This window comes from Marmota flaviventris, chromosome 12, assembly GCF_047511675.1.
Source record: "Marmota flaviventris isolate mMarFla1 chromosome 12, mMarFla1.hap1, whole genome shotgun sequence".
NCBI classification, from domain to species: domain Eukaryota; kingdom Metazoa; phylum Chordata; class Mammalia; order Rodentia; family Sciuridae; genus Marmota; species Marmota flaviventris.
The window spans coordinates 10,262,297-10,285,259 of NC_092509.1; the positions used below are offsets into that span (position 1 = coordinate 10,262,297).

The window sequence follows — 22,963 nt, forward strand, 5'->3', positions numbered from 1 at the left end:
GACTGTGGACACTCAAGCTCATGTTTCTTGAGAACAACATGGTCCTATGTAGGTCAGCACACTGGAGAGTCTTGCATTCCTGATTCACGCTGCTGTGAGAGTACTGCAGACAGGGTATATCACAGAGCACAAGCTGGACGCCCAAGGCCCCAGTCCAAGGTGGCGCCTCGAAGGCTGCATCCCACTGAGGGGAGGAGGCTGTGTCCACGCATACAGGAGGGTGAAGGGAGAGCTGATTTGCAAACCCTCGGGGCAGTGCCAACCCCTCTGCTGGCAGAGCCCTTGTGACCCAAGCAGGTCTTGTTGGGCTCACATCCCAGTGCTGGGCAACTGCAAGTCGAGTTTCAGCACAGGTTTGGGGGACTCACTGAATCATGACAACAGCACACGGTCACCTGATTTTACAGTTTTCCCCCGCCCCTGCCCTGCTCATGTCCTCCATGACATTTGTACACCTGGTATGGGAGCTTGCACTGCATTCGGTCAGGTGCCTCTTGAGGTCACTCGTCTGAGACAGCTCTTCCACGTCTTTCACCACACTTTTGAAGAATACACACCAGTTACCCCACAAAACATTCCTGGCTTTTTTTCTCCCATACATATTCATGATTAGATTCAGGCTGACACCAAGTCATGATGTCACGTCCTTCTGGGGTCTCTGCAGATGCAAGATGTCCATCACTCCTCATCAGCAATGTTGGCTTTAGACATCTGGCCAACCTGTGGTCATTTCCCCACCAGTTACAAACCTCCCTGCCTTTCATAAAGATCCTGTTGAAAGGCCCTTAAAGATTGCCAATCCAGCCCTCCCCTAGTGTCACTGACGTGGAGTCTCCAGCCTCTGCTGTAGCTTTTGGCAATGGCAACCCACACCGCTACCAGCTGGCACCCATGGGAAGAAAGACTGCTGCCCCCCACCTGGTACCTGTGCTCCCCCACCTGTGTTCAGAGTGGACTCATAGGTTCCTACTGGATTCGGTTTGTTTTGAGGTGCACGTTGTCCAAGGTTTTGCAGGTCGGGGGTGCGCTTCATGCAGCTGCTGTCACTCTAGAGCTGCACAGGCTCACTCTTTCTTCTGTCCTTCTTTACTTTCTATTGTAAGACGCTGTGGGCTCACCTAGTACCTCCCAGGCTCCAGTTATGGAATCAATCAAGTCTTCAGGAAACGTTCTTATGATGGATACGGAGTGGTCTTCAGCAAGCAGGCTCTGGACGCAAGTGGGCTCCCAGCTGCCTGATGTCACCACATGGGCCCCACCGTGGACAGATCTAGGAAATGCGCACATGTGGTCTGGCCCCTGAGCCATGTGTGCACAAGCATGTGAGCATGCGTGTGTGTGTGTGAAATGAGTTCTGACTGTCCTCTCCAGCCTCAGGTCCAGGTAGGGATCTTGTTGGCCTTTCTCCAGTTCGTGCTGTATCTGCCTCCTTCCATGGTGGAAATTCCAGTTCCCCAACACCTTGCTCCTCTGCTCAAGTGCTCAGGACCCATTGAGTAGTTTAATGTAGTTTAGATTTTGCTATATCCAAAACATTATATATATATATATATATTTATGTGGGGGGAGAATTCAAAAACTCTGGGGATGAATGGCTGAAGTACTTTGATTGAAAGTTACAAGCACTACTTTCTTATGTTATTCATTTGCAACATGGTTGGGTTCAGGTATTTCTGTTTGGATTTGTCTTATTCCCCTCCCCCATCTGTTATTTTTATTTTGCTTTTTGAATATGTAGAACATTACCATCTTTGCAAAACCCAAATCTAGAAAAAAAGGTTCCTTCTCCTTTTCCTATCCCTCTCCCCGCCTCTGCTGGTCACCAGTTGTATTGTTTTCTGGTTCATCAGTATTTTGTGTGGTTCTGTGTTTTTGCCCAAACAAGCAAACCCCACCCAGCATACAGACCACGTGTGCATAGTGTCTTTCTGATATAAGAAATAGCTTTTGATACCTGCCACAGCACTTTGCTTTCATAACTTGTGTGTTTTTTAACTCTCAGAGCATGCCCTGGAACACTTCACACTGCTCACAGAGCCGGCCTGGTCTTCACACTCTCACCCACAGTGCTGGCCAAGACTTTGGCTTTTTGCCTATTTTGGGGGGGCAGCGGGGGCAGGTAATCACTATCTTTTCATCTACAATGGATCCAATTAAGGCTGAATACTGAATTCTGAAGATGGACCACTAGACTTCCTATTCCTCACAGCAGTCCCTTCGTTCTACAGCCGCCACCGCTGTCCACCTCCAGAGCCTTGTCCTCTTCCACCTGAAACTGTCCCCATCACACATGGATTCCCCCTCCCAGCCTCCAGCACCCACTCTGCTTTCTGCCCGTGAAGTGGCTGCCCAGGCACCTCACATCAGGGACATGGTGGCGTGCGTCCCTAGGTGTGACACAGGCGCTAAGGGGGTGCATGTGCGATGCAGCATCTGTACACGTCCTTCCTTTCCAGGGCAGTGGCACTCACCTGGAGAACAGGGTTGTGCTGTTTACCCACCTGTCTGAGAGGCGAACAATACTACCAGGTATCTGGTTTCCTGTTTCCAATTCCTTCAGCTCCCTGCTCAGTAGTGGAGTTGCTGCAAGTCGTGGCAATTCTACCTTTGATTGTGAGGAGCTGCCACTGGGCCATAGTCGGTGAGCACAGGGGCCGCTCCGCACCACGCTCGGCTGGTACTGTCCAGTGGCTCCTTAGGAATCCTTGGAAAGCCCGTGTGTGGCACCCTCTGAATCCTGTACTGGTTCTCACCTATTGGTCTGTGGCCTCAGTGCTATGGGACAGCAACCTTGGCTGGAGCCCTGCCGCTGTGCCATCCTAATGCACCGTAGCCTCATTTCCACATTGCTCTCAGGAAATCTGATGCCAGCCTAATTTCTTATCTTCATGATCTTTCTTGTAAAGTTTAAAAGTTTCACTAAGATATGTTTTGAAGTTGATTATTCCCAACCGTTTTCCCACGATCTATGGAAAGCACTTTGGGTTTATAGATTTAAATTTTCCCCTGTTCCTGCATGATTTCCCCAGTTAATGGTTCCAGTACCCACTCTCTCTCAGCCTTGTGTGCCCATTTTAGAGACTTCAGTTATGTGTACTTTGGTCCTTCTTTTCTGACTTTCATTTCAACAACTTCCCTCTGAGTCTTTTTACTTCTTTGTCTTATTTTCAATTTCTTGATTTTCTTGCCATTCTTCAAAATCCTTTTAATTATTTTCATTTAAATATATTTTTCCTTAGGTAGCTGGTAGTTATTCTTTCTTCCTGGGACAGATTTTGTCTTTATTTCCAATTTCTTTTCTGAATTTGGTCAACTCTCATGGTTTCTTCCTAGTGTTTGTCCAGTCTGTCCCTGGTTTGAAGCTCTTGTTCCAAGCTGTGTGCACACAGCCATCTGGCACCTTGTTCAGTTTGGTGGGTGGAACTACCATTGCTTCCACTTCATGGTTCTTGTGTGTGGGGGGGGGATTTTTATCAGGCCAACCATCATGGTTCCTTTTGTCATCATTAGGAACAGAATTAATTTTCTGTTTTCTTCTTGAGTAGCTTCTTGCCCTTGACTTGAGTTTTCCTGTTCCTGGGCATTTGGGGGCAGGGTTCCCAGGTGGGGAGTGTTCTCTCCCACCTGCTACTGAAGTGCAGATTTCACACATGATGCCGGAAGCTGGAGAGGGGCAGGCTGTCTTATTTCTGCAGGGTCTTCTCACTTCCTTCTTCTCATTCACCCCCAGGCATCCAAAGGGCCTCACCTTTTCCTATGACTCCCGCAAGAAGCAAGGTTTTCTCACAGTTGCCACTTCTTGTCTCCCCCCCCCCTCCTTTTTTTCTCCTGCAAACTCTCTTCCCCTGATCAATAAAGTATGGACCTGTGGTGTTTCCCCTAAGTCCTTGGCTATAGTGGAGGAGCTCTGTTGGGATTTGTCTTTTCTTCCTTCTTCCGTAATCTAAATCTTCCTGCTTTTGTGGAGGATGTGGGTAGACACCATCAGCAGCTGCCATTATCCTGGGACTCTGATGCTCTTGAAAAACTGGTAATGTGTCAAGTGCTGGTAACATTTCTTCCTTTCTCAGGAACACTGGAAACGTTGGCCCTACGAGGGCATGCCAAGGTTACACTGACGCTGTTAGGACAGAGCTGTTTCTTGCGCGTTTGGAGATGCTTCCTGCAGACTGCGCTCTTCTTTCAAGAAAACACCCCATGGAAAAGAAAAGAGTTAAGAAATTCTGCCTTCCTTCCTTTCAATTTCATGTTTGCTTAACACGACCACCTCCTAGCTATTAAGACGGTTCCACCCAGAAACGCGTGCCTTTGAAAACCACCTTCCCAGGCTCTACCTTAACGCCCCACCTCTGAGTAAACAAAAAAGTGAACCTGACACTGGGGATGGGGGCGTTTTGCTGCAAGCTGAGAACGGAAGCTGCAGCAAGCCGACCGCTTGGTCTGGCCCAGGGCCGGGCCTCGCGCTCCGCCTCCGCCCGTAGCCACCTGCCATTCACGCCGCGCGGCGCTCGGGGGCGGGGCGCCGCAGCCCCGGAGATACGGCCCCGCCCCGGCTCCGCCTCCCCGCGCCGATTGGTTGCCCTTTGCTCCCTGACCTCGCCGCCGGGCCGCGCTTCCTGCCGGGCGCCGAGCGCCGCCCGCTCGCGTCCCCGCGTCCCCGCGTCCCTCGCGCCGGGTCCCGCCCCGCGCCCGGTCCCGCCCCGGTCCGCCCGCGCCCTCCGCCGCCGCCGGCCAGGCTGCAGTCGGCGCCGCGCCGAGTGGGAGGATGCGGCGGCGCTCGCGGATGCTGCTGTGCTTCGCCCTGCTGTGGGTGCTGGGCATCGCCTACTACATGTACTCGGGGGGCGGCTCCGCGCTGGCCGCGGGCGGCGCGGGCAGAAAGGTGAGTGGCCCCGGAGGTCCGCGGATGCCCGGCCCCTGCCTACCTGGTCCCCATCTCCGGCCCCAGTCTGCTTGGTCCCCACCCCTGGCCTCTGTCCACCTGGTCCCCCTCCCCGGCCTCTGTACACCTGGTTCCCCTACCCTGCCTCTGTCCACCTGGTCCCCACCCCTCCCCGCCTCTGTCCACCTGGCTCCCCCCCCCCCCGCTCCCGCCCACTTTGTGTCTCATCTGGCTCCTGTTCACCTGGTCTCTCCGGGCCTCTGGTCTTATGCACCACCCGACCTCTGTCCATTTGGTTCCCCCACAGGCCCCTTTCCACCTGACCCCCCCCACACACACCCGTGCCCACCTGACTGGAGTCCTGTCCCCGCTCAGCTTGCGCTGCACGGAGTGTAGGGGAGGGTGCTGGGAGCACAAAGGGGTGCGCAGCGAGCAGAAGGAGAGGCCGTCCTTCTTGCGCGGCGTGGACATTAGGAGTCAGGAGTCCAAGTTTCTTCTCGACTCCTTGGTACAGGCGGCAGCAAACCCTCGTGCCTGCCTCTGGCCACCCTGCAGGCTGTGGTCGCTTGTCTGGCACCCATCTGCCCTTTGGCGCGCTGGGCACAGACACCCGGAGCCACACATGCAACCGCCCCGCCCCGGCTGGCCTCCGCTGTGCGGGCCCTGGTTCTCTCTGCCTAGCGTGGCCCCTGGCCTCCCACGGCGATTCCGTCTCCTGCGTTTGTGTTTCCCAGCCCCACTCCCCGTCCATCTGGATGGGTGTTTTCTGAGCGCCAAGGGCCAAGCCATGAAGCTATGGGGAATACGGGGGCCACTGTGTGGTCTCGCCGCGCGGCCAGTGGGGTTTTGATATCCGCGGACTCAAAGCGCCAAAGCGTTAAGGCCATCCTGTGCCTGGCCAGCCTCTGTGCTGCTGAGCTGCCCTACTTGCTGGAGGGGTTTCTGGGGTTTTACTACCGGCTTTGAAAGCAATCTTATCTTTTCCAAAGTCCTGTAAACCTCATTAGTGACACCAGGAACCCAGAAAGTCAGAGTTGATAGAGGTGGAATTCCTCTGGGTAAGAGTGAGGAAATGAACTTGTAGCCAGCCATCCCATGGGGACTAATGTGGCTTGAGCAGACATCTGGGGAAATCTGAGCCACCATGTTCACACAGGACTTGGTGGTCTCTAGCCATCCCTTCTAGCTTGCCCCTGTTCATTCATTCCCAGCTGCAGTTCTCGACTGAGGCAGGTGGAAGTGTTTGGTTTAGCTCTTGGTGAATCTGATGGATAGCTTTATTCATAGGGGCAGTGTGGGGCGGATGTCTCCATGGTGGTCAGGCTTTCAGGAGCTGACCTGGGCTCTCAGCCCTGCCTTTAAGCTGAATCTCTGCTGATTCTTAAATCCAGAGCAGGCAGCTTTGGAAGCAGTTTGGTCCTTTGAAAACCATATAGTGCTAATCTGGAATGATTTTTACAAGCTTGGCTTCCCAGTGAACTGCTCTGGCCAGTGATATAGCTTGGCCTGCTGGTGAGACCCCTTGGCCTTGCCACTGCCATAGTACAGGGGACTAGCAGGGCAGGTGTGTGGGGTCAGCTTCCCAGGGCTGCTTCCTCAGCCAGGGGCTGTAGCTGGTGGGCAGGGTCTTCTTGTCCAAGCCTTGAGACACCCCTCACCTGTGATTTTTAGCTCAGAAGAGAGTCCAAGGAATCCTTATGGCCAGATGAAGACCAGGGAGAAGAGTAGGGAGGTGACTTTCATGTGGATTGGGGTGCTTTGGGATGCTGTTCTACCAACCAGAAAATTAAATCCTATCCCTCAGAGGGGGGAGGAAGTAAATAAATGCCAGAGCTTTTGCAAATGCAGAAGACTCATTGGCCCAATTGGGTGGATCCTGACATAAAGAAGGGAGGACCAAAGCTGGTTTCTGGAGGCCCAACAGGACCCTGCTGTCTTGGATTCCTGACCTACAGGAGAACTGTGTCCTGTGGATTGTTTCCCTGGGTTTAAACACTGGACGTCTCTTCATGATGAAAGGAAATATGTGTTTTTTTCAGCTTGTGGACATAAATAAGATAGTGGCGTATTCATGTAATAGCAGAATTTAAATACTATACTTTTTTTTTAAAAAAAGAGATAATTGGGTTTATATTTTTTCTTTGTTTTCTGCTGTTCATTTCTGGGATCTGATTCCACATTCATCCAATTTCTCCACATCCTGAGGTTTTTCATGGGGCACCAGGCTTCAGGATTAGACCTCGGGGCTTGTCTGAGGGACATGTATAGGGTTTCTGCTGTTTCAGCAGCATGGCCTGGGCTCTTCACTGTGTACCCTGCCTGTTAAATAACTAAGCACAGAACTGTTATTCTGCATTCGGAAAACTCAAAAAGTCAGCTCATTCGGATTGCAGACTTAACAAACCAAGCAGGAATGAGAGCTGAGAACCAACCGCCTTGCACTTACTGTGAAACTCAGGACTCTGTGCTGAGGCTCAGGATGTGTGTTAAAGCAATCTATGTGCAATTTCACTTAACATTTCACATATGTTTGTGGTGGCCTCCCCTGCCCCATATTTTGTTCTTCTCCCTACACTGATGATTTGCAGTCATGAGGCCACTCCTTTGACCATCTCAAATGCTTTAAAATTTTAATCATGTTAAATCTCCCCGGGGTTCTGGGTTGTTTGGCAGTGGGTAGAGCTGCAGAAGAGAGGAATGCATTTCTGTTTAAGTGAAGTGGCCTCTGGGTGAAGTGTGACTGCCTTGGTAGAAAGGACAGGACTTCCAGTGGGAGACCATGTGCTCTGCTGGGAGAGGACCGGGCATGTGCCTTGGCCTCTTGCTCCCATCCTTGGGGGGCCCAGGGCCTGCAGCATCACTCTTCCTGGGAGCTAGTGTGGGAGCTAAGCCTTTGCTCTGGGGGTCCCTGGCTGGAGGACTGGAATAGAGTTCTTCTACTAATTAGAGGAACCTTAGGTGTGCATTTGGGGAAGGAATTCAGGGTTAAGTTGTGGAGGGCTTCAAACTTGTTGGTTCTTGACTTGGCTGATTTAGGGAGCCAGCAACTTTTTTGAGAGGCTAGTAGACACCCATGTGAAGGGAAAGGACACAGTTCACTTGTTGGCACTGAGTGAGACTTACTTTCTTCCTCTTTCTACTTAGTGACCTTCACTAATTTACTGAAGCTCTCTGACCCTCAGTTTCCTCGTCTTTGCATTAGGGATAGCATTCATATCCTGTGGCCTTTTTTGAGGAGTGCATGCTATTTGTGGTTTCTGGTAAATAGTGAATGCTGAATAACTGATATCTAAAAAAAGAGACTAGAAAAAGGAAACCTTCAAAACCTCTGGAAATGGTGTAGCCAGGGTCCTAAGTGTCGTCTGTATAACTGGGTCTCTTTATCCCTTGTCTGTGTCTCTGGGACCAATCTGTTTGGTTTCTTGACTGCATTAATGATGGACTCTGGGAAGTCATCTGCCAATGCCAGCTCTCCACCCAGTGTGGTATCACAGAGGGTTCCCATTGGTGGGCAGCCATCAAGAACGTGGGCCCAGGTGTAGCTTGCCTTGGGGCTTGCTTCTGTAGTGGGAGACTGGTGGATGTTCCCCGAGTAGTAAGTCCTGTGCAGGGGGCTGGCCAGGCTCCCCCAGGCTCCTGCCCTGTCCTCCTGTTGGGAGTGACATTGGGCACAGAAGCATGCTTGGTTTGCAGCTGACATGAGGCCCGCAGTTTTGTAGGTGTTTGCAGGTCCCTGGTGAGCCTGTGGGTAGATGTTGGGGCCCACACTCCCTGCTGCCTCCCCTCAGTTTGCAGTTCAGAGGCCATTCAACAGAGTTGCAGTTGGGAGGACGGCAGGGAAAGCTCCGTGGGGCAGTCTGCAGAGGGCACTGTAAGATGAACTTCCTAAGGAGAGTAAGGCTCCTAGGTATGGAGTTGTGGCTCCCTCGGCTCTGTGTTCAAGCACAGTGGAAACAGATCGTGACTGATAAAGACTGTGGAGATTCTGAGCCCTGCGCTGGGCCCTCAATCAAGGGGAGTGCTCAGAGGGGTCAGCTTGCTCAGGTTGCGGGTTGCTGTCAGGCTCTGGAGCCTGCTTTTGCTGGGTGGGCTCCTCTGCACTCTGCATTGGGAAGAGTGACCGGGAAGTGTTCAGAATAGTGGGCAGTGTGTGCCTTCCTCACTGCTGCTGGTCTCAGGCCTTCTGGCACAAGAGTCGCTTGAGGAAGGTTCCAATTCTGTGATCAAGTGGTGAGGCTGCTGCTCTGCTTGCCCAGAAGCGAGGTGGTAGGTACTGAGGCTGCCTGGGCAGCATTAGGAGCTGCTGGCTGAGGTGTGAGCAGTGGCAGGATGTTCTGAGAAGAGCCCTGGAGGCTCCTGATGGACCAGTAGCCTGCATGTAGAACGCATGGATTTGGCCAGACCCACTCCCCTGTGGCTGTGGTCCTTCCTGGGGAAACCTGTTTGGGGAGCTCTGTGTGCAAGGTGACCCGAGAAATGCAGGTCAGATGGAAATCCGTTCAGTTAGGCCACACAGACTGTGACTACGAGGTCCTTCTGTGTGGTGTAAATGTGTTACCCAGCAGGCTGCCTTCCCTCTTCAGCAATTGAGTGACTTCTGCCATGATGAGGGAGAGCTGCTGTACCCTGGTGCCCGAGATGATGGCAGGCTGAGGCCTGTCCACACAGGCCTGCTCTTGACCTCAGGGTTGTCTTCCCTCCTGTGTTACGGCTGGTGGTCTTGGGCTTTTGAGTGGTTCTGGGATGGGATGGGCCTGGGCATTTCCTCGGCACATGTGGGTGTGGCTCACTAGGACAGACTTTCTTCTTCTCTACGGTGCCAAGACTTGCTGACCTCTGGCCCTGCAGGTGACTTCAGGGTTAACTCAGTGTGCAGGTGCCAGCCATGTGTAACTTGGCCAAGAAAGTCTCTCCCGCTTTCTCCCTGTCTACAGGGATACAGACGAGGCCTTGGCGCTGAGCAGTCCTTCCCGTGGGCCCGCCCCTCAGCCACTGCGCCTGTCTGGCTCCCTCCTCCTGTGGCTCAGGGTGACTGAGACACTGGCTTTGCACTTTCCCACGTCCACAGTGGGCCTGGGAAGCGTATGTCATTTGTACAGATGGGTTTCTTAGCATGCCAAAGCGCAGACAGCAAGCAGTGATTCATCAGGGCCGGATCTAGAAAACCAACCCTGCTGCAGGGGCCTTGCTCCTGGGCATGCAATGGAAGAGCACCCAGCCGGCAGCCCTGGGAGCCCCTATGCATGCAGGCTGGCCCTGCCTGGGGCTGGGCAGTGGTTGGTCACTCCTGGCCCTGCAGGCTGCTTGCCCTTGTGAACTGCCCCTTCCTCTTCTGCTCCCAGGAGTGCTCTGCAGAACAGGCTGTGTGCGCAGGCCCTCCTGCTGGCAACCTGTCCCTGTCCAAGGCAGCAGTTTCCTGTCCCTAACTCTCAGGGAGGCAGAATAGTCAGGAAGGATGGGGTAGAGTCCTTGGGCTTCTAAAGTCCAAACTGGGACACATGTTTTGGTTGGGACCAGGGGGCAGTGACCGCCCTGGTTCAGGGTTCTCACCGTGGTATGGTTGGTGTTGGGCTGGAGGGTGCTTTGAGTGGGGGCTGCCCTCTGTTGTAAGACATCGGCAGCATCCCAGCCTCTACCCACATTGTGCCGGAGCCTCCTCCCTACTGGCTGTGGCTGCTGGTGCCAGGCATGTATGTGTCCAGGGACAGAAGTGGTCGTTGGTGCCAGGCATACAGTGTCCAAGGGCAGAGTGGCTGTCGGTGCCAGGCGTGCATGTGTTCAGAGGCAGAGGTGGCTATAGTTGTGGATGTTGGTGGCCTCTCTCCCTGTGCCTTGTGCTTGGACCTTCCAGGGAGTCTGCTGGGGGTCTGGGCTGCACCCCTGCCAGGAGGACACGTAGACACACTTGGTCGGCACCCCTGTGCGCAGTGCATTCTACGGGTTTCATGCATTGAGCTCTCCTCAGAACAGCTGTCGGGCGTCTCCCTTCGTGCTGATGAAGACTTAGAGTGGGGAGAGGGCAGAGGCTTTCCCGAGATCTCAGGGCTGGTGGGGGCTCCTGGGCTCCCAGGCCCTTCCTCCCTTCCTGGCTTTGGCAGTGCCCATCCTGGTGCACTTGTGCATCTGTGCCTGCTGAGTGCCTCCTGGGCCACGCCTCCCACAGTGCTCAGAAGGCAGTGTCGGCCCCTTGGCCTTTTCTTCATTAGTTTTTTACTCCACCAAGTCTGTGTGCCCTCAGTGCCTGGGCAGGGCCTGGGGTGACCACAGGCTCCATCCCTTTTATTCTCTTATTGAGAATCTTTGGAAGCCTATTGTGTGCAGGCATGGCTTAGTGCTGAGGATCTGCGAGGAGCATAGTGGGTGCAGGGCCCCTGTGCTTGGAGTGCTGGGGGACAGTACAACCAGGTCACCTTCCCTGTGGACACACTAGGTGCAGTGGGCACAGAGTAGTGTGAGAGGCCTGGGTGTCAGTGGGGCCCGTCCCTGCGTGTGTGGGTTCACGGACAGGTGGCCCTGGTCTCTCAGCTGTGCCCAGCCTCTTTCTGGGGTCTTTGTTCCTTGGCTTCTTGTGCTCACTAAAAGAGCTAGTTCCCAAGGGTCATGTCTCCTCCACTGTGTGGTGTGGGGAATTCTGCTTTTGCTCCGCTGGCTCTCGGCACACGTGGCTGCTCACTGCCCGCCATGGCCCTGCTGGACCTGTGCAGGCCTTTGTGGCCTATGCTTTGAGCTTCTTGAGTTCTGAGCTGACCTCTACACGGGGCCAGGTGAGATGGGTTGTGACTCAGGGTGCAAGGACAGGGCACGTTTGCAGACTCCACACATCAGCCTCATGAGCTGTAGCCCAGGGTCTCCACTGCCACGTAGTTGCTGGGTGTGGCCAGAGTCGTGTGGGTGGGGTCACCCATGCATGATACCAGGAATCCAGAGGCAGCCCTGCCCAGTGTCCCCAGCTTTGGGGAGACTGTGACAGTGTGAGTGACATCAAGGTCCTGTGATCTATGGTATTGTGGAGAATACGTTGCCTATGGCCACTTAGGGCGTGGGCCTCGGGTGGCGTATCCAGCTGCTGTTCCCAGAGGCTGTCTGCTTGTTCCAGGAGTCATCGTGGGCTTTGTGGGGTAGTGTCCTCCTGGAGGAGGTGGCTGAGGGCACTGGGAGGGTCCCTGCCTCTGCCTCCAAGGCCAGCTCCTTTAAGGTGCTGCTCTGTAAAATGGACACACTTTGGATGAAGGGGCTCTTTCTCAGTTAAACGACCCTATGGCAGCCTGAGGAGCTGATGCAGATTGAAGGCCTGATTTTGGAGCTGCCCAGAAATGCACTGTTATCAGTAAGTGCAGGTGAGTGTCAGGGCACGGTGTGGCCGCCTTGGATGCCTCCTGCTCCCTGCTTCCTGTTGCTCTGGGACTTCCCAGGGTAGCCTCACCCCATTCTCGCCTGGCCTGTCCCCTGTGCCAGTGCTTGTCCCCTGGTCCTTTTTTGGTCACCACTGGTTTCTCTGGTCTAGAATGTTCCCTTTTCGCCACCTCTGAGATGCTGTTATTTGTAAAATACTGTTACCTTATGTAACCCTGGGAAAGAAAAACTGCCCGCTGAGCGGGGTCTCGGAGCTTCCTGTTAGCCAAGGTTTTTATTTCCTACTTATTGAAAGAGCCTGTCTGACTTCATTAGAAACCAGTCTCCCAGGTATGGCTCGTGCACCTGGACACAGGGAAATGTGAGGGGGAGGGGTTGGGAATGGTGTTCCCAAATTTGGATCCAACCACCTCTGTTGGTCACCTGCTGTGCCACCAAGGATGTGGGCCTTTTCCCAGAGAGCCCCCTGAAGCACTGAGTGCCCCCGCTTTGGGCCTGAGGCCCTTACGGCAGTTGTGCAGGGTTGGCCAGACTTCGCTCTTTGGGGAACCTTGCTGGACTCCAGCCTCCTGTCCATCTCTGCCCCACCTTGACATGGCTCCTAGGAACACTGGTCCTAGGTTTCCTTCTATGATGTCAACATGTTCTTCACCAGTTTTGAGGTTTGAGCTGGTAATGATGTGACTTGATCCCTGCTTGGTCCACGGTATCTCCAGATGTCACCGTGGGGATAGGAGTCCCGGCTTCAGGTGCTGAGCTGGGGAGTGCGTCTGGCATGTCTTTTGCTTGCCCTCAGGAGAACTTGGCTGCCGTGTGTTCTGATGGAGGAAGCTGGGCCCTGTCTGACTGCACCTCTGCCTCCGTCCACTCCCGCTCCCAGCATACAGACAGAAACACTTCTGCTTTTCATTTCTGAGAGCAGCTGGCAAGCACCTACCCACTGAGAAATCATGTGGACCTACAGGTCTTGTGGACCAGCAGAGTCCTGCCTTCCTTCAGAGGGTCACAGTCATTACGATGACCCCACTGTTTGAGAAACAGAGGGTGGGTTGGGTAATGACCGAAGAGCAGATAAAGTCCAGCCTGGCTGCAGTGCATCCAGTGGCAGCAGATCTGGGGTCTAGGCCTGGCTGCGGAGTGTCCAGGGGCAGTGTGGCACTGGGGTCCAGGCCTGGCTGTCATGTGTTCAGGGGCAGCAGCTTTGGAATTAAGAGTTTTTATACATCCGTATCTTTTGGAGAGTCAAATCCAGTTTGTGGACACAGTGGTAGCCTACCTGGGGGAAATTTTGGGACAATTAGATTAGCCAGATGTGTTATGGATGTCGACCGCTGGGTGTGGTGTTCATTATATTTCATTTTTTGTGTATTTTTGAAAATTTCACTCAAAAAATTGGAGGTGATGTTCCTGGTAGTGTGTGGCCTCGGTTGGCAAGAACATCGGGCGTGGCTGCTGGGCTGGTGTTGGGTCTGCTGCTCGACCTCCTGGAGCTCGGGTGAGTTTCATTCAGGGACCTTGGAGGACATGCAGGACCCTACAGGGAAACCTTCCTTGTGGTTTCCATTGTTCCTTTGGGGAGGACTCTCTGCTTTGGAAATCATCCCCCTGTTGAGTGCCCAGAGGCTATGGGGAGGTGAGGTGGCCCTGTGGTCCCTGATACCTCAGGGACTGCTTGCTGCCCAGAAATGCTTGCTCTCCTGCTCTCCCGGGCTGGTGGCTTCCCAGCACCCTGAGGGTGCCTTCTCAGTGCCTTCTCGCTGGTCAGGTACGTGTCCTTCGGCACCCCAGGTTTCCTGTGTCCTAGGTGGCTTTGCTTGCTTGTTCCGACTGCCCCTTGGGAGGCTCAGGTGGAACACGTTTAGTAAGCACGTGCTGTTCTCTTTTTGTTCCCCAGCAGGACGTGCAGGATTACCTGGGAGCCCTTGCTCCACGCTGCATTGTCAACGAGAGGCTTTTGCAGTACCTGGTGGTGTGTGTTTTCTGTAAGGGAAGCTTCTGAGCCTTGTCCCTGCAACGCCTGGAGGCTATGGTTGTTGTGCCTCTCTGCAAGCCTGGGAGGGAGCCCCGAGGGTTGAGGGTCTCATTTTGTCTGTCTTCACAGTGCAGTTTCTGACAGACACAACCCCCCCCCCCCCCCCCCCCCCCCCCCCCCGCCTTGCCAGCCCCCAGGTGACACAGTAGCAAAGCTGGGTGGAGTTGTGTTGGTCCAGGCTGCCTGACAGTGACTTTGGCCAGCACCAGTGGTGGCTGTCCTGGTCTTGGGGCCATGTCCCTGAACCATCTAGGTGCAGAGCACAGGTTCCCCTCCTGTGGTGCAGAGCGCAGCTGCAGACTGGAAGGTGCTGATTAGAGGCCAGTGATCACCTGCCCAACCTTCTAGAAACCGCTGATGTGGAGAAGCCAGAAGCCTGGAGCCAGGAGGGGTAGTCTGGGTCCGTGGGTGGTCTGAGCTCCAGGCTGAGTGTCTAGTAGCCACCCAGGCCTCACTGACAGGCTTGTGGGCAGGTCGGGCTCTGGGGGAGTGTCCCTGTGTAGAGGGGACATGCGTTCATTTGTGCTTGGTGGCTTAGGAATTTACATATCAGTGTGCATCAAAGAGAAATGCAGGCCACCAGGCATTTGCCAGGGGAAACATGAATTAGGTGTTCTGTGCTTGGGTTGAATCTTAAGTTTTTTTTTTTGGCACTGGGGATGGAACCCGGGGCATTTTACCATGGAGCTGCTGCATTTCCAGCCTTTTTTTTTTTTAAATTTAGAGACAGGGCCTCACTAAGTTGCTTAGGGCCTTGCTAAGTTGCCTAGGCTGACCTTGAACTTGTGGTCCTCCTGCCCCAGTCTCCCCAGTTGCTGGGTTATAGGCTTGGCCCATGTGCATTGCATGACTCACCTGATGTTGCTGAGTTCTACTTTAAAGGATTTTCCTCCATAACTGGTGATCGAGAGCTCGTGGCATCGTGTGCCCAGCTGGCCCTGAAGCAGTGTCTCTGGTTATCTTATCAGCCTATTTTTCTGCTCAGCATTAGAAAATGCCCGCATTGCTGCCAGGTGCACCATAGCTGTTGGAAGCAAAGCCTGGTCCCCGAAGAGTAGGTGGCCTGGGGCTGCTTTTTTGGGCAGAGACTGAATGGTCAGGCCCTGAGATCCACGGCTGCAGCTCTTTAACAGCGTCACTCTGCCCACTTGGATGCCAAGTCCTGGTACCTTGGGGGAAGGCCTAGTGTCCGAGGTCAGGTCGCTCCCTGAAGCCATCACAGGATTTGGAACCAGCTGTGCCTGTTTCTGATATCAAGCGCCCAGAGCAAACAGGTACGGAGCCCCTGGTAATCGGCTGGCCTCGGTGTCTCACTGGCCTGGTGAGACTTGGCAGAGAAGTCAGAGTTCTGGCTCTCTGGAGCCCTTGGCCTCAGGCAGCTCTAAGCCCTCATGCTGTGCTTCACCTTTCTGCCTCTATAGAGGCTCAGGGAGGCCCTGCATGCATGCTAGGAGCTTGGTGTTGACAGTTGTGTGACGAGGTGGGGGGCTGATGGCACCCTGCAGGCCTCGAGCCCTGTGGAGCCAGCTGCCAGTCCCCTTTCGTCCTCTCCCGTCCCATGCGAGGGGTTGTTTGGGAAGGAGCTGGGGAAGGGACTTCTGAAGCCCTCACTCCTCCTGTAGGTGAGGAAACTGAGCCCAGAGTTGGGAGGCTGGTCAGGGTCCTGGGCAGCTATATGGCCCAGAAGACCCTGTCTGGAGCCGCAGGCCCAAGCCTTTCCCACTCCATGCTGGGTTACAAATCATTTCCCAGTTGCACCTCTTCATTGCTTGTAGCTTTCTTGGAAAAATTATACCAGGATGTGGGTTTTAGATATGTGGCTATGTAATTTTTATATATATATTTTGGCACTGGGGTTTGAACTCGGAGGCACTTGACCACTGAGCCACATCCCCAGCCCTATTTTGTATTTTATTAGAGACAAGGTCTCATTTAGCTGCTAGCACCTACCTCTCCATTACAGATGCTGGCTTTGAACTTTCGATCCTCCTGCCTTAGCCCCCTGAATCTGCGGGGATTGCAGGTGTGGCCACCACGGCTGACTGTAATTAATTTTTAAACTGATTGGTAATTGTTTGTTTTTTTTTTCATCCTCTTGAGCTGTTATCTGAACATGGTGTGTTATTTGAAACTCTCCCCCAGGTTTTTATTGGCAAATGTTCTTTTAGTTTCAGTTGTTCAGTTTCTGGCTTGCTTTTGAAACTGTCAGTGAGAAGTTGAAAACAGGTCAGTGGTGACATGTGCACAGAGCCCCCTGCGTGGGCCGAGGACAAGGTCTGTGGGCCAGCCAGGTGTTGGAGTGGTTTCTGAAACCGTCAGGTATTGGAGTGGTTTCTGATACTGCCAATTAAGATAGCTTACAACTGCTACAGACTCACAGATGTGCCACCTGGCCTGTGATGGCAAATGTCCTGAGGAAGCATGTTGCTTCCAGGCAGGGCCTGGCCATCCCTAGGCCCTCTGTCATTTTGGCAGCTCCGGGACCTGCTCGAGCAGGGCCTGTGTGAGGCAGTGAGTGGAGGTGAGGGCCCCTTTTACTTGTGTGCTCACATGCTCAGGTTCCCTTCCTGGAGGCCTTGGGCCAGCTGAGGCCAGGCTCCACTGGCCTGGGGGAGGTGCACAGGGCAGGTGTGAGTTTCTGGGCTGAGGATGTAAGTCAGGTGCGGAGGCCCCAGGAGGGCCACCTCCTCCCTGTCCCCTGCCTGCCCTCCGGCTGCCTAGAATCGCCATGGACCTGGGAAGGCCCCCTCCTTCTTGAAGCAGAAGTTGAGAGGTGTATGTCTGGAGGGCCATGTGGTTTCCTTCTAAGGTCCTCTAATGGGTCAGAGCCCAGTGGACATTCCTGGGCACTGCAGGGCAGAGTGGGCCTGTGGATAACTGTGGCTTGGCTGGAGTGAGCTGGGAATGGGTGCTGCGGGGTGCCCACCTTGCCCTTGGGTCCCCCACAGGTCTGGGGTATACACACCCTTGAGTGGGGCCTGCCCAGGACCTCCCTATGGGGTGCTGGTGACTCTGACCTTGACCTTGGCTTCTACATACTGAGTCTCTGAGGTGGTCCCCCAGCTGCTGCCAGTGGGGCAGTCCCTCTTCCCTTGAGCAGCAGAGATTACCCAGGGCTGCTGGGCTGGGTGGGGCCAGGCCCAGGCCCAGGCACCAGGCTGTTCAGGCAGTCCCCTCCTGGCAGCCCTCTTCTTCCTGAGTGTTCCATGGACCCTCCTCCTGCCAACTCCTCTCCAGAGAAATACAGTCTGGATGCGCACCAGTCCGGCTGCCTTCGAGGAGTGCACTGGGTGCAGGGTTGGGTCTGAGGGTCATTCCTTTGTTGCTCCAGGGGACTGTTGGAGTTCTCTCTGGTTATTTCAGTGCTGTAGTCTCAGCTCATTGTTTAGAGAGCTCTGTTGAAACATTGTTGACTCCTAGCTTAGACCTAAAGGGCAGAAGTGGGCTTTGTTTGTGGAATGCTGGGGACATTGAGGCATACTTGGAGCCCATGGGGGTCACCCTGCATCATTGCCTTGAGAGAAATGGGCCCTGCTTGCAGAGGTAGCAGTGCCAGCAGTCTGCAGAGGTGTTGCAGCTGGCCCACATGTTGAGGTGCGGGGATGTGCTGAAGTTTTTGAGTGGGACTTGAATTGGGCTTTGATGGTCTTAGAACTCTGGAGGAGGAACCAAGACAGTCCTGTCTTCAGTGGCCCAAGGAGTTTGTGGGAGTACCACTGCACACGAGCCCTGGGGAGAGGGCATCTGGGGAGGGTGGGCGACACATGCAATCCTGGCTGCGAGGGGCTGGCTCCGTGTTCATGCTGTGGCCAGCTGGCGGGGCAGGGAGGTATACAGTGGAGATGCTGGAGCCTAAGCAGAGGCAGGCCCCGTGGGAGGATTTGCTGCAGCAGGGCCAACCCAGTGTCGGAGACTGGGGCTTTCCTGTTACTGGGGTTCTTGTGGGCCCGGCTGTGAAAGGAGCACTTTCCTTTTTGCTCTTCGTCACTTCTTAGGTACACCTCTTTAGGACATACCTTTTGCAGAAGTTGGGAGTCTGTGCAGATTGACTCCAGGGCGGGGTCTCTTGAGCAGTTGATGGCTTGGGAAAAGCATCAGGCCCCTGCACTCCTGCTCAGCAGTGTGACTACCTTCCATGCCTTTGGGAGCACCCTGGGGAGGTAGGTGGGCAGCCTGGAGCTGCCTGGCTCAGGTGTCAGCCCTGCCACCCGCTGTGTGTCCTGGACAGGTATCCTTCTAGGTCTCAGCTGTGCCCTTGGTAAAATGTGGGTCATCTGGGGTTACTGTGTAGAGCTGCTGGGAGGATTCATGGGATCAGGTGAGCACCTGCCGTGCACCCAGACTCCTAGGGGGAGAGTGCTGAGTAAGCATGTGAGGTCTCCCTTCCGGGGTGATGTCTTTCACCTGGAAGGTGTCTGCAGGGGAGACGGATGTCCCTGCCAGAGCTGACTCCTGCCCCTTCTCCATGCAGCAGGCACCAGCCCAGCGTCCGCCCGGCTTGCCCAGACCAGTGCACTCCCCTGAGGGAACAGGCAGCCTGCTGGGACATGCCAGGTGTGCATGTTTTAGGAGCTGCCTCATCCAGTGCCCAGTACTAATTATCAAGTTCCACAAATGAAATACGTTCAGGGTGAAGCTACTGCATTAGAACTAACCCTTAGGCCTGGGGAAGCCTGCGGCCCCTTCCTACTGCCTCTAGCCTGCCTCTCCTTTTGAGTTAGTTTCCTTGCCTTCACATCTCTGCCCTTTGCTTTCTGCTGCAGCTTGCTGTTGTTCCACCTTAGGAACGCTGGGCAGTTACAGAAGCCAGGACCCACCCTACCCAGTTCAGGGCAGGCTGCAAGGCAGGGCTGGCTGGTGGGAGACACTGTTGAGGTTCCACCTTTGGGTAGCAGCGCTCAGGATTGTGGGGCCTGGGGAGTGTGCACAAGCCATCTCCTTGGTCTCCAGCTTGGGTCGTCTCTGTTTTGGGAGACTCATTGTTGGCGTTTACACTCAGGGAAACGTGGACGGGTCTTTGGCAAGGTTCTGCTGGCTTGCTGCTGACCACCTGGCTGATGAGGAAGGCCCAGGCCTGTTGTCTGCCATGAAGACCGTGCGGAGGCCATGTGGAGGCCACACAGAGGCCACACAGAGGCGATGTGGAGGAAGGCCATGCTGTCTGCCCCTTGGGAGCAGGACGGGGTGGGGTCTCTCAGCCGTCGGCTGTGGTTCCACCTCACTGCTCTCTGTGGTTTTGCCAGAGGTGCTTTAACTTTTTGTGGGGAAAACACAGCAGTTTGTGTCTTATTGTCGTAGGTGTGAGGTTCTGGAGTCCCATGTATTCTCGCCAGAGTTTGGTGAACTGGTCTGTCCAGCAGATCTGCAGCCATTAAGCAGTGGCGTCCCTCCCTCCCCACCATGCTTGTGTTCCTGTGCCTTTGGGAGTGCCCTGGGGAGGTAGGCGGGCAGCCTGGAGCTGCCTGGCTCCAGCTGGCTTTTCTGTAGGCTTATGTCCTTCTGGAGGCACCACGCGGGTCCCTTGGGGACATGGGCTCAAAGCACCCCTGACCTGTGTGTCTCCCAGCATAGTGTCTGCGCGGCTTGCGCACGTGTTGTGATGGGACTCTGTGCTGCAGGCTGAATGCACCTGATGGGCGTCCTGGCATGGCAGGAGCAGCACGTTGAACGTGGGTGGAGCCTGTCAGGATGCTGCACTTCATTCTCAGGTCTGTGGCCAGTGGCTGCTGACCCTGGTGCCTGTTTCTGCCACCCAAGGAGCGCCCGCTGTCCCCACACAGGCTGCCATAGCAGACTGGCTCCCACCTCCTTGCCAGCTCTCGTGCTGCCTGAGTTTCTCGGCAGCCATCCCTGCGAGTGCGAAGCCATGGCTCATCATGGTTTCCCAGCTTTTCTCTGGATTTTCCTCGGAGGGTTTGGTCCCGCATGCTGGGGTCTGTTGTCAGGATGTGTGGGTTTGAGTACCTCCTAGGTCCTCCTCAGGGGCACCTCCCCACTGAGTGGAGGAACAGGAGCCTTCTTGTGATCCAGGACACTGGCATTGGGGGTCCCCATGCTGAGTGGCCTCTCTTCCGTGCCATGTGCAGAACGTGGGCCTGCAGGGAGGCCCTGGCAGAGCTGGCATTTGCGCCCCTGCCACCCTTGGTGGTGGGAAGAGCAGGGATATACATGTGGAGCTTCTGAGGGCCCTGAAGTTCCCAGCCCAAGATGCTCTTTGGCTGGGAACAGGCCAGAACTTAGGAGATGGGAGCTGAAATTCTGTGTCCCTGTCCCTCTTCTCTGCTGCGAGTGGCATGCTGGCAGAGCTAGTGGGGGCTCAGAAGACCTGCTCTTTCTCCAGTGTGTCTGCCATGTGTGACCAGACGTGCAGTCAAGCCAGATGACATCTCACCACTCAGGCTGAGCCTGGAGAGGTAGCCCCGTGTCTGGGGTCTCAGATGCATAGGCTTGGAAATTCAGCTATCACTTCTCCTTGGGTTGTCAGCCAGAACTGGGGTTTGCATGTTGGTGTCTGAGACTGGAAGTCTGATGGGGTGAGAACATGCCCGAGGGGCTGTCTGCTGGTGCATGTCCTCAGCAGACTTTTCTGTAGGCTATGTCCTTCTGTCTGTCTGGAGGCTCCACGGCAGTTCTGCAGCCTGGGGAGTTTGTGCATGTAGAAGCAGCGCCTCTCTCTGGATGAAGGGTTGGTCCTCTATTGGCCTCCTGTGGCCTTGGAGGTGCCAGCACCAGCCCAGCAGTGCCCACCTTGGGGCACGCCCTGGGCTGCAGAGGCACCGTGAGTCCAGCCTCCTCCTTTTATTCCCCAGTTACACAGGGAGTTGCCTGCTGCAGCTGCTGCTCCCCAAAGCCTTACCCAGCTACTGAGGCTACTAGGTAACCACATACGTCATAGCCCCTCCTTGGAAAGCATGGGAGCTTTGTGGTCCCAGAGTTCTCTCTGGAGCCCTCAGTCCATGGTTAGCAAAACAGCCTTCTGGTTAATTGGCTCTTGTTCCCTGGTGCTTGTGGGTGGTGTGCTCAGGCGCCCGCCAGGGCCACCTGGTTTCCCTCTGGGACAGTCTCATCAGCCCCGTCCCTAAGGTGTCAGCAAGGCTGAGTCCTTCCCCAGGAGGCCCTGCACATGGCTACTGCTGTTGGTTCTTTGGCTGTTTTTAGAGGCTGAGGTTTCTGGCCTCCCCTGTCCCTGCCTGGGGAGACTCTGGGACACCTCTGTGGATGGTGCTGTGTTTGAGCTGCATTTCTCAGAGGCTGCTCACAGCTCACTAGAAAAAGCAGCCTAGTGTGAACCAAGTTCCACGGACGAAAGCTTGGCAGTGCAGGGCCACATCAGTGGGGGTGAGGCAGGGGACAGGATGGGGAAGCAGGGTGGAGGAGGCCGGCGCCTCACAGCTGACTCTGTTCAGGGCTTCGCCCTGTGCGAGAGCCAACCACATGTCTCAAGAACCCATGGAGTCCAGGCCCACTTGCTTCCGCATGTCAGCTGACGCTGGCCGAGATGGCTCCTCTGGAGAGCACAGTGGGGCCCTGGGAGTAGCAGCAGGAAGGGGCACGTTGGTCACCGCGGTTCTCATTTTCTGAGAAGAGATTGTCACAGCCTCCAAGCTGATTAGAGGCTGTTGGCGCCAACTCAAAGGTCATGGAACACAGTGGCGGCTGCACGGTGGATGACTTCAGCTGAGCGGGCAGCACAGGGCGTCTGTTCGAACCTCTGCCTGGAGCTTACCTTATGCAGTACGCACCCTGCAGTCCTGGCAGTTGGTGTAAGGCACAGGGGCTGTGGGCTAGCACTCCCTGGGCCACAGAGCAGGGCTAGATGGCAGGCCTTGGCGAGGGGTGTGAGCCTGCCCTGGACTCTGCCAGCCTGCGAACTCAGGCAAGCTGCCGCCTATGTCTCAGCCTCAAGGTTGGCAGTGATGTTTGGTGGCTCTGCACTTGGATGCTTGTGTTTGCCTGACAAACCTGGGTGGCTGACGTTGGAAGGCCTATTTCAGCAGAGGATTAAGGAAGAACAGTGGGCTGGACAGCCCCGGGAGGCAGGCACTGCAGGTGGAGGTGCTGGTGGTGAGCTCTGACCTCGAAGCAGATCTGCTGGGCCAGTGCCACCCCCTCCACAGACGGGGCACGCTTTCTGGTCTGCACCTGCCATGTCGGGAGTGCTGGCGGCTCCTCGCAGGTGGCAGGATCAGGAGGGGTACTGCAGTAGAGCTGGGGGGCTGTGGTGCAGAGAGCTCATGGCCTTGGCTGCCCCTGGCGTTGCAGGCTGGCCCTTCTGTCCGGCAGAGAACATAGCCTCACACCGTTGCTACCCGTCCCCAACCATGTCGGCTGAGCTGGACTGACTGCGGTCAGGAGTCAGGGAGGCCAGAGACTAGTATCCTTCACACACTAGGTGAGTGAGACCTGGCACAGAATTGGGCAGTGGTCGCCACCATGGGTCTGTGCCTCTGTTCTTTCTGGGCTTAGGTGGACTCCCTGTGGCCCATCTGGCACTTTGAATGTGTGAACCGTATTAAAGCCCCTAAGAGGCATGTTTAGTAACCCCATTTACAGGTGAAGAAACTGCCTCAGGCCACAGCAGAGTGGTGGGTGGGGCCAGACCCACTTGTGCTGCTGTCTCTCGGGAACTCTGCACACCACCTTGGAGTCAGCGCCCTGCATGAGTTCAAGGGACCTGGAGGGTGGTGACCCCCGTG

The 22,963-nt window shown here is 55.2% G+C and overlaps 1 protein-coding gene across 1 annotated transcript in view; it reads left to right on the forward strand.

Moving 5' to 3' along the window:
• The first annotated feature begins 4,692 nt into the window (after positions 1 to 4,692).
• Positions 4,693 to 22,963, forward strand: part of Galnt2 (polypeptide N-acetylgalactosaminyltransferase 2) — an 87,129-nt gene continuing 68,858 nt past the window's right edge. Inside the window, exon 1 of the mRNA XM_027947963.2 lies at positions 4,693 to 4,882. Within this exon, the coding sequence (XP_027803764.1) occupies positions 4,766 to 4,882 (117 nt within the window). The 5' untranslated portion in view covers positions 4,693 to 4,765. The remainder of the gene's footprint in view (positions 4,883 to 22,963) is intronic.